Consider the following 10,845-nt stretch of genomic DNA (forward strand, 5'->3'; position numbering starts at 1 on the left):
TAACAGAATTACGTAGCTGTGATGTCTAGACTGGAATGGAAAATTTTTCCCCTGCAGAACACACAGAGCTGTTCCACAATTATAGGTCAAAATGAACTAGCAACTCTGATCGGACGGCGGCTTTTAAGGTTGACTAGGCCGGTACATGTTCCGATCATTTCCAGCGGCCTAACTCTTGGGTCGAGTCAAATCATGCCTAAACTCTTTTTGGGACTGGTGAGAAAGAAGTCTGACTAAGTTAGAGAATGGCTCGCTACTTGTGCTACGCAGACAAATAATGACCGTTGTGCCAAGATTTTGAGCCGCGAGCAGAAATTCGAGAGCCCGAGTTCCGCCGTTGAATAGCGCGTTCAGTTATGGCTGACTTGGGTAGGCCGGGTGTCGGAGGGGTCACATTGGCCGCCAACGGCTCTATCGATTTCCTGGAATAGCGAAGCACGACTTATCACTTACTGGCTCCGTCTGCTTCAGAGGCGATGTTTTGAGAGAGCCGTTGCCGACAGCCCAGTCGGACGTCATGAAGCCGGTGTGCAAATGTAGTTGTAAAATTTCCCTCATCTCCTTACGAGGGACAAGTCTTTATTATGACACTGCTTCCCATCAATATTGAGTCTTGCTCCCTTGGGTGATTCGTAACTCAACTTAATCCTTCCACTTCACACCCTTCTTGAGTAACAACTATTGTATTCTGCCATAGACTTCACGGCAATGGCCCCAGATCCTCAAGACTGCAACACATCAGGCAAGGTGATCTCTGTTGAATCACCAAGATGCCATTCGCCACCACGTCCGTCCTTCGTCTCCAGAGCCAAGTCTCATATGCTTGAAGATGTTCGTCCTTCGCTATTTGCCGAAATAGAACTCCTCATTCTCACCTTGTATGTATTTTTCGTGGTCGTCATTTTGCCAACATATCCCCTCAACCCGGGCATGATCGACCAAGTCGCTTTTCTCCCAGATCGACACTGAACTTGGGACCCCATAGTTGCACCGGCATCCAAGACGCCGTCTCCTTCCCCGACTACCATTGCTTCGCGTCGAACCAAACCGGCAACACCATCTTCCTCATGCTCGCCATCGTGCTGCCCCAGTCCAACGACAACATGTTCATAACCGCCTACATCGGCGCCGCCCTCGGCGCCTTCCTCGCGGCCGGCTGGCTAACGGGCCAACTGAGCCATATCATTGGGCGACGGCGCCGATTCTGGCTGTTTCTCTGCAACGCCTTCCAAACGTGTCTCGTCTTCGCTGCCGCCGCTGTACAGTATCGATATGGTACTCAGCTAGAGGGCCCTTCCGCTCTTGTGGTGCTCGCTTTACTGGCGTTTGCATCGGGTAGTCAGGTGGTACAGTCTCGATCACTTGCTATGACGGAGATTAGCACAGCGATGGCGACGGCGGCTTGGGTGGATCTTGTCATCGACCCGAATATGTTTACGCTCAAGAACCGGCCACGGAATAGACGAGTTAGCTTCCTCCTCGCCCTTGTGCTTGGCTGTCTTCTCGGGGCTGCAATATACAGGACTGCTGGGTCTGCGGTCGCCATCTTCGTTTCTGCAGGGGGAAAGCTCTTAGTCACCGTGATGTATCTTTTCAATGGTGCGGAAAAGCCAAAGGAAGATCACGTTGAAAAAGGCCGTGATCCGAGGTTGAGTGACGGATCCACCCGCCATCATGATGCTCACCCTTAGATAGAGACAAGAGACTCACTTCCCTTCAATGTCCATGCCCAAGTAGATCTTGTGAAGACCTGAGAAGCTCACTGTATATTCTCAGAACAGAAACTTAAGGCAACACTGGTTGTCTGCCATCGGACCTTCGAACTTCTAATGAGACAAAACATGTTGATTCAAAATAAACTCCACGACCCTGCCATGACCGAGCAACAACACAGTTCCCCTAGATGTGCTCTCGCGTGGGAATTGGCATGATGAGCTGATGGTACGAATGAGATGACGTAGGAGATCGAAGACGCAAAAAGCCCCCTCCCCCAATAGTGTCGGAACTCTTGTACATGTACTTGGTATTGTAAAAATGAGCTGTTAGCGACAAAGAGGGACGGACGAGTGGTAATGTTGGCGATATCAAATTCGTAAGGGCAATAACAATGTGCTCCTTCGCCATTAATAAGAGGTACCTTTAAGCTAGCCGTCACGTGCTGTGGTGTTGTCCTGGCTAGGTGACGCGAGCTAGTTTTCAGTGGGGCTTTGGCGCGTGTAGCTTCTGATGGCGGGCGAAAAACACGAGAATATCAGTTCGAATTTCTGTGTTGCCGCCTATTCCCATGCGAATCTCTAGTCGATGCTCATGGAGCTTCTGGGGCATTCAAGTTTAACGACGGCTCCATGACTCGGAATAATCTCCGCGATCATTTGACTTGGTTGTTGGCCAACGTTGCTCTATCTGCGCCGAACGCGCCTTTGCTCCCCGACGCTCGCGATCTGCCTGGCGAGTTGTCGACGCTCGGTGCCAACGCATTTCCTCCATCAACATCACACCCAACCTTGGGAACCACTGCTCGCACGACCGGTCGATCTGAAAGTTCCTTCTCCGTACCCCACGCTGCCGTTCGGTCTTTGCGATCCACCGCAACCAATGATTCGAGGACACCGACTAGGCAGGCGCGGGAGGGACTGGATGAGGACGGTATAGCAGAATCTCAGGCAAACATGGGCCGACTGGTCCAAAACTCGGCATCCAGAAAACGGACTCTTGTTGTGCAACAGGAACAGCTGCTTACACCGGCTTCAACTACTGGTGCTGGGCCACTGCAGAGAGCCTACTCCGCTTCCTTGAGGAATCCAGGTGTGCATCCCTCCAACCCTCGAGCTGAGGCCTTTCATCTGGAACCTGGGACTAAAGAATCAGTGAACACAACAAGTAGGAATGTATCGCCACAAAGAAAGCCCGAAATGAAACCGCAGACACCAGTTGTTACTCCTGCCCCTCCAATATTCAATGAAGCCGAACTAGAAACAGTCGACTTAACGGGGGCGGACGAATTCACCTCTTCAGACTCGGGGCAATTCGAGTTTGACGATGATGTCCGGCTGTGGGCAGAAGACTGTGCTACGCGCCCTGAGCCACCTCCGGAGCGGCGGGGAAAGAAACGCAAAAGCAGTGAGATCAGCCGACGTACGACGCCATCCACTGATGATTCCGATGAGGAGTTCCCCAACATCGATGATATATTGGATGACAGTGTATTGCATCAATCTGTTGTCCATAATATGAAGCGTTCTAAGAAACTCACGCCGAGGACACCTGAGCGTCGACGCGAGACGGCTTTGGATAGTTTCGAGGGTAGTAGGACAACGAACGGGCAGCCTGAACAACCTCGGAGCTCGAAAACAGAGCCCCATGAACAGTCGACAAATGCGATGTGCTCGCCAGCCAAAGGCACGACGCCGTTGAAACGGGCGTCCTCGGACGACTCACTGGTTGCTGACAAGGTCAGAGAAACTCCGCGCAAGGTGGAATCAGATCTGGAAGACAACCTTGGAAGCCCCTTTGAATCGAACCCGCCACCCTCACAATTACCTCGGCGCGATAGTCGAGTGATCCAGGATTCTGAGGATGAATGGGCGACTCCCCCGTCACACCATGTATCAGTCGTGACTATTCATTCGGCCAGTGACGAGAAATGCCGGGAAGAATCAAAATGTAGCCGTTCACCTGACAACATTTCCCGTCCCAACGTCTCAATTATACCGTCTAAGCCTGGCCGGCCCGCCCTGAAAAGAGAGCCAGAAGCAGATGTTTCGCCTCCAAGGCGGGGCCTCGGCCAGAAAACTGTAGGGGTTGAAAAGAGCCATGGTCAAGATGACACTACTTCCAAAAGCTCTCAATCTCTGGTTTCCAGTCAAATCATGCCCGTACTTAGCGACGACGTGAAGGCTGCTATTCTGAAGTTCTTCATTGCCAAACCGTCAGTCGCGCGGAGGAAACGTGGTTTGCTCGATGAGAAGCTTCAACAGAACCGAGAAGCTTTCCGGGCAGCGGTGAACAGCGGAGAGATCGAGCAAGGTACTCAGCTGAGGCGAGAAAAAGAACAGCTGACGCGGCAACAAACGGCATTGGACGCTCTCGCGAATGAGCATCAGTCTTACCGAGACCTCATTGCTGAAAAGGAGTCCCTAGTAGCACAGATCATGGACGCCTACGATCGAGATCTTGATACCGAGGGGAGCGAATCGAAATTACTCGAGTTGACCAAACAAATATCGAAACAGGAAGCATCTCTTCTCGATTCGCTATTGAAGGCTGGAATCAATGACATTGGCTTGTTCCAAGATCATGGGCTTTCATCCAGTGACCGACCACAACGGGTTGTCCAAGCCACGCAAGTTTCACGCGATACCCCTCAATCTGCCCGGGTTAGTGAGTATGGTATGCCATCTGATCGGAACACGGACGTTATCATGCAAACCCAAGTACCGCGACAAACAAACCATTTGGCAATGTCGAATCATCAGAGAGCAGGGGAACGGCCATTTTCAAGGTCAGCGGGCGGGCAAAGGCAGCAGTCTGCTTTTTCAGTCTCTCGTACGATCTTTCACCGAGAGACCTCTTTCCCCCCAAGGAATGATGGCCAACACCAACAGGCGTTTGCAGAGGATGAAGACGGCGACGATCTGTTTGACGATGACCAGGATTATTTCGACGAAATGCATTCTCCAAATACCTGGCAATCATTACATCAGCCCAAGGCGAATCTGGAGAGTGCTCAGCGCCGCAAAAGTCCTCACAAAGCGCAATCAAAGCGAAACGAAGGCTATATAAGTGGCAGCGATTATGGTGAAGACATCGATATGCTCGAAATCGCCCAAAATATTGAGTTGGGTCAAAGCTCGGAGAGAACGTCGCATAGGCCATCCCACTCTGTTTTCTCGGAGACGTATGGGAACTACGGGCCTACCAAACAGAAAACCGCAGTGAAGAGAGCCGCGAGTTCATCCTGGAGATCTCAGATATCTCCGGAACTGACCAAGTTTCCCTGGTGGCCTGAAGTCAAGAAGGCACTCAAAGACAGATTCCGAATGGCGGGCTTCAGACACAATCAGTTGGAGGCGATTAATGCCACGCTCGATGGAAAGGACGCTTTCATTCTGATGCCCACGGGTGGTGGAAAGTCTCTCTGCTACCAACTACCCGCCGTCATTACCAGCGGAAAGACCGATGGGGTCACCATCGTTGTCTCTCCTCTCCTCAGCCTGATGCAAGATCAAGTGGATCATTTAAAAGCCCTCCATATTCAAGCAATGTCTTTCAACGGCGAAAGCAAACCCGAATATCGGCAAGAGGTCTTGAGAACGCTGAGGAATCCCCACCCGGAGAATTGGATCCAGCTCCTTTACGTCACGCCTGAGATGATTCGCAATAGCGCCGCCTTTCGGAATAGCCTGGTTGCCCTTCATCGCAACAAGAAGCTCGCTCGTCTCGTGATTGATGAGGCACATTGTGTTAGCCAATGGGGGCACGATTTTCGGCCCGATTACAAAGAGCTGGGTTCATTTCGACGGGACTTTCCACAAGTTCCTATCATGGCTCTTACAGCAACAGCGACCCAGAATGTTATTGTTGATATCAAACATAATCTGGGGATTGGCCAGTGTAAGGTATTCTCGCAGAGCTTCAACCGACCCAACCTCTTTTACGAAGTCCTGAGAAAGGAAAAAGACAATATTGGTACAATTGCTGCCCTAATCAAGAGCAAATATCAAGGCCAAACTGGGATTGTGTACACACTCTCTCGCAAGTCCGCGGAGAACATTGCCAAGAAGCTCCGCGAACATCACATTGTTGCAGACCATTACCACGCTTCCATCGACGTAGAAAAAAAGGCCCAAGTGCAGAAGGAGTGGCAGAAAGGCAATATCAAAGTCGTCGTAGCGACCATTGCATTCGGAATGGGCATCGACAAGCCCGACGTCCGTTTCGTTATCCATCAATCGCTGCCAAAAAGTCTCGAGGGGTATTATCAGGAGACAGGGCGCGCCGGGCGAGACGGCAAGCCATCTACCTGCTATTTGTATTTCGGCTTTGGTGATGTGACGCAACTTCGCAAGATGATATCCGATGGAGAAGGAAATGAACAACAGAAGGAACGCCAGAGGAACATGCTTAATGCCGTGACGGCCTATGCCGATAATCAAAGCGAATGTAGGCGTGTTGAGATCTTGCGATACTTTGGTGAGCCTTTCACGAAAGCCCAATGCGCGAAGACTTGCGACAACTGCAAGAGGGATGTAACCTTTGTGTTGAAGGATTTTACCAACATTGCTGTGGCCGCATTGCAACTTATTCAAGATGTAGGACAGCTTACGCTCAACCAATGCGCCGAAATTTTGATGGGCCTCAGCAAGAAAAGGCACACTGAAACTTATGGCTCCGGGATTGAGCGGTACTCTGGGGCTGCAAAGGGGACACCGAAACATGAAATCCATCGAGTCATCGACCGACTGGCTATCGAAGGGGCCCTGGGCGAAGAAAATGTGGTCAATCGCAAGGTTGGAATTGCAATCCAATATTTCAACGTAAGTCACGATTGTCTGAGTCGCCATTTTCTTGCGTACTGACTAGGCTGTTCATAGCTTGGACGCAATGCCCAACAATATTTGTCGGGACGCAAGCGGCTGGAATTGACAACCCAAACTAAGAGTAGTGGGGGTCAAGATGGCAGCTCCTCAAAGGTGAAGCCAAAGACGCCAAAATCGACAGCCCAGAAGAAGCTGGATTCTTCGAGGCTTCCGCCATCGACAAACGTGTCGTCGCCAGTTCGAGCCACCACTAAAAAGCGCAAGGGCAAAGCTGTTGCGAACTATGACGATGAAGAAAGTGACGAGGATAATTACGACAGACATGATAACGGATACGCGAAAGACGACTTTGTGGTCGCCGACGATGAAGTCGATGATGAGTTCGAGGCGATGCCGCCTCCACGGCGGCGGCGACAAGAGCAAACACGAATAGCTTTTCCCAAACCGCAGAACGACGAACTGGCCGCGTTGGATGAGATTCACAAGGATATAATCACTGCCTTCGTTGAAGAAGCCCAGAAGAAGGGAGAGGCAATCAAAAATTCCCTGTCGCTACGGCAGGCAATCTTTAATATTCAAAACTACCGTGCTATGGCTATCCAGTGGACACTTAGCCTGGACGAAATGATGAATATCCCTGGCATAAACCAGGACAAAGTCAGACGCCATGGCCATAAATTCATTCCCCTGATTCAGCATTTTCATGCCCGGTATCAGGAGATCATGCCTTCAGTTGGGAGGCGTAGGGTAGCAGTGGATACTGGTGATGTGAGTGTAGTCGATCTTGTATCGACTGATGAGGACGAGGATATATACGATGTAGAGTTAGAAGAGGACAACGGACAAGACTCCAAGTATTTCTCGGGCCCGACTCCGGCTACTCCACCCGATGTGCAAGCATGGAACGCCAATCTGGAGAGACTGGCCAATGCCCCCAAGTCACCATCCTCGTCACGCGCACGCCCCAACTCTACATCCACGTCCACATTTCGCGGAGGCAAGAGCTTTAGCCGCGGAGCGAAGCGGTCTTTCGCCCGCAAGGGTTCAGGGAGTTTCGGCGGCAGGGGTAAGAGTAATGCTGGAGTTGCTAATAAGAAGGCGCCGAGCAAGAGGTCTTCGAGTGGATTTACCAGGGGAGGAAGCGGTAGAAATGGCGGCGGCGGCGGCGGAGGGATTGGTTTGATGCCGCGGTGACCGTGGTTGTGACTTTTCTTGCGATAGGAACTATACTACGAATATTGATGACGGTGGAGCGAGCTTTGTATCTTGCATGGCGTGGCGTCGCATGGCTGGCGGCGTTTTTTTTCTTCTTTTTTTTTGTCTTCCTTCGATTTTCGTGGCACGCACCCCTGAGAGAGCTTGACATCGAGATTTCCATCCAGTGCGAGCATGCAGACAGACACAGACATGACAATAAGGCGCCCTGGGAAGAGAATTTGGCGTCGCGGGTTTGGTTGCTTGAATTGTAGTCTTGAGGCTGGCTACATAAGTTACATGCATACATACATACATGATCTCAGGGCGGTGTTAATATACACACAACCCAGTGGCTGTTATACTCCGAATTTGCATCAGTTTGTGGTTGAGTATTTACACCACATGGACCCATCACGCGCCAAAGCGTACTGAGATGTAAGCCTTGTCGAAGCCTAGACCGAGTTACTTATGAAATACAGGAGACATAAATATGAGCAGATGTGGGCAGATGTGGGCAGACGAGAAAAGCTGGGTGTAATGTAGATAGTGGCAACCAGGAGATGTGTGGATTCAATCTCATAATTTTCCCACTCAATCACATTTGTCAGAATCTTTGGGCTCTAGGCACTCGGTAAGTATGGAACAGCGGATTTCGCGTAATCATACTCAAAATTTAGTCAAAAATGCTCAGGCGATATTTAATACAGCTATGCAACGTATCACTAAGGGGCGCGTACCACGTTTGGTGGCTGCCTGCACAACGTATCACAACAGTCGGCTACCAAACATCGTACGTTCTTATAATCTCGAACAAAATGCATTGTGTGATCGTCCTTCAACAGGTGTTACTCCCTTTGCAGGAAAAATAGAGTAGCTACTACAAACTCGATACTATGCTGGTTGGGGAAATGGGGGTATATGGGTGTAAAACTCTAGTGAGTGCTGAATAAGCACCTTCCTCTCCTCTCAGGACCGTCCTGGATGACTTTCCTCCTTCCTCCTTTCTTTCTTGCTTTCTCTTATAAAGTGTATCATTAATGTTTCATGCCGAGCCGAGCCGAGCATCGTATGAAACTATGCAATAATGTCTGTCCGTCCTCAACAAACGAAGAATCCATCTCTCTCCGAAAAGTCGAAGCATAAATCATTAGCGCATTACATATATGTGTGTAATGGCAGAACGAAGAATTTGGTGGTGCTACTCAGTTCACCAGCTCAGCAGTGATTTCTTCACGCACTTTCCGGCACCATTTCCATATCGCCTCCTCGAAGTCAACCCAGACCTGAGGGTTGTTGTTGTAGACAACACCCAAGACATCAAACTTAAGTATGACCTCCCATCGCAGCTCCGCTGCCTTGCTCCAGTAGCGCAGGTTCTCTATGCATCTGTAGGGCTTCTGCGTGTCGGTATGGAATGTACCGATGGAGCCGAAGCGGCGACCATATTTCTGCACCGCCGCGTTGTGGAGCTTGACCAAGCGCACGCCGTTCTGAAAACTCTCGAGGAATGGCGTGGGCAACTTGGCGGCTTCATCGACGGGGGTATATGCGGGTAGCGGGTCGGATTCTGTGTCCATCGCAGCCAGGAAGGCAAGCTCACGCTCAATTTCCCTGCCAGTCCAGTCGCCCTTGAGCCATTTCCAGCCTGCCCTCTCTGCCTTATCGGCATCCGCCATCTCATCCTCCCTTGCGAGCAGCTGGCGGATTCCCTGGATCCAAGAAGTCATTGCGTCCTGCTCATCATCGCGCATGCCTCCGGCAAAGTTTCGCGTTGCCATGTGCTTGAGGACTTCCATGACGGATAGTAATTCGGAGCGGATCTCCTTTTCCGACCGTATGGTGTCGAGTCGTTCGGGGTGCTCGTGCGACGTGTAGTAGACCTTGGCAGCGCGGATGGCTAGCGTCATGTGATCGAGGATCTGCATGCCTTGAATCTCGAACCAGCCTGGCCCCGTCTTGGGTGATCGGGCAGGAGACTGCATTGACGTTGCCACTGCCGTTCTCCGTGGAGTGTTGGGGGTTGGTGTAGCAGGTTTCCGTGGTGTTCCTGGCCTCGCTGGAGTGCCGGGGGTGCCGGGAGTACCAGGAGCGCCTGGTGTGGCATCAAGCAAAACAGCCGACGCAGTGTCCAACGCCCTGGTCAGCTTCGTCCTCAGCTGCTCGAGTGTCGGCGGTTTCGATACCGCTCTCTGTCGTTGCTTGTAGGTGCTGGTGGTTGGAGGCAGCACGGAGAGATCAGGCTCCGAGATCTCGTCTGAGTAGAAGCCCTCGGTGTCATCGACGGGTGATTCCGTGATGGGCCCGCCTCCGATATGCTGAGGTTTGAGGTCTGGGCTGCTGCGCATGGAAGCATATGACGAATCCGCATCGGAGCCGGGAAGTACGGGCGAGAGGAGGAGGGATGCAGTGTCAAGCGACGATAAGTCGAGTGTGGCCCTTGGATTTCTCTTTCTGGCAAGCTGTGCGCCCTTTCCATCCAACAACCCGGTTCTAGCGAAGTAGTACTGGAGGTGTGCAATGCTTCCCAAACTCAAGACGCTCTCCCTATGTTTGGCACTCGCTGCAAAGTATGTACCCTCGGGTCTCGAGAAGCCCCGTCGTTTGATCGAGGGTCGATCAGCAAAGCTTCCGGTAGAGTATCGAGAGGACCCCAGAGAGGACCCCAGGCTGATGTCCGATCGCCTCGACCCATAACTGGCAGACGAATGACGCGAATACGCGCTACTGCCGAGAGAGTCACGATAAGAGCCATCGGTGCTGGAAGCATGAGAAGTCGAAGAGCCCGTCGACAGGCACCGGTCGGCCATTCCCTGCCTGCCTCCCACGGCCTTGGACGGGGTACTCTTGGGCGAGGGCGAGTCGCAGCGGACGGTTGGAGGCTCATCGTGGGTCGCCGTTGCAGCCATGGCCGATAGAAGAATCAAAAACGTCGGATCAAAGGAAATTTTATGCGGGAGGACAACAGTTGGTGGATTAAAGTGTGTAGATCGATCAGGTCGCGGTAGACGGGAAATGAAGAATTGGCACGACGAAGGCCAGGAGTATTTACAAGAAGAATGCGATGCGGGGCGTTGGGCCGAATCTTAATTGCTCAGCAACGTGGGCGTTC

At 51.7% G+C, this 10,845-nt stretch overlaps 3 protein-coding genes across 3 annotated transcripts; 2 read left to right on the forward strand and 1 right to left on the reverse strand.

Moving 5' to 3' along the window:
• Nucleotides 1-708: 708 nt before the first annotated feature.
• BCR38DRAFT_458777 (DUF1275 domain protein) lies at nucleotides 709-2,046 on the forward strand (the record flags this gene model as incomplete). Its single annotated transcript, XM_040862209.1, has 3 exons — nucleotides 709-878; nucleotides 986-1,648; nucleotides 2,040-2,046. The coding sequence occupies 3 exons, from the start codon at nucleotides 709-711 to the stop codon at nucleotides 2,044-2,046; spliced, it is 840 nt and encodes a 279-aa protein (XP_040714033.1).
• Nucleotides 2,047-2,236: 190 nt separating this feature from the next.
• BCR38DRAFT_525239 (uncharacterized protein) lies at nucleotides 2,237-8,086 on the forward strand. The gene is made up of 2 exons (XM_040865314.1): nucleotides 2,237-6,536; nucleotides 6,594-8,086. Exons 1-2 carry the CDS (start codon nucleotides 2,346-2,348, stop codon nucleotides 7,731-7,733), a joined length of 5,331 nt encoding a protein of 1,776 aa, XP_040714034.1. The 5' UTR covers nucleotides 2,237-2,345; the 3' UTR covers nucleotides 7,734-8,086.
• Nucleotides 8,087-8,494: 408 nt separating this feature from the next.
• On the reverse strand, nucleotides 8,495-10,642 carry BCR38DRAFT_394926 (uncharacterized protein; the record flags this gene model as incomplete). The annotated part of the gene is made up of 2 exons (XM_040857623.1): nucleotides 8,495-9,788; nucleotides 9,858-10,642. The coding sequence occupies 2 exons, from the start codon at nucleotides 10,640-10,642 to the stop codon at nucleotides 8,939-8,941; spliced, it is 1,635 nt and encodes a 544-aa protein (XP_040714035.1). The 3' UTR covers nucleotides 8,495-8,938.
• Nucleotides 10,643-10,845: the final 203 nt, after the last annotated feature.

This window comes from Pseudomassariella vexata (assembly GCF_002105095.1).
Source record: "Pseudomassariella vexata strain CBS 129021 chromosome Unknown BCR38scaffold_9, whole genome shotgun sequence".
In the NCBI taxonomy this organism is placed as follows: Eukaryota; Fungi; Ascomycota; class Sordariomycetes; order Amphisphaeriales; family Pseudomassariaceae; genus Pseudomassariella; species Pseudomassariella vexata.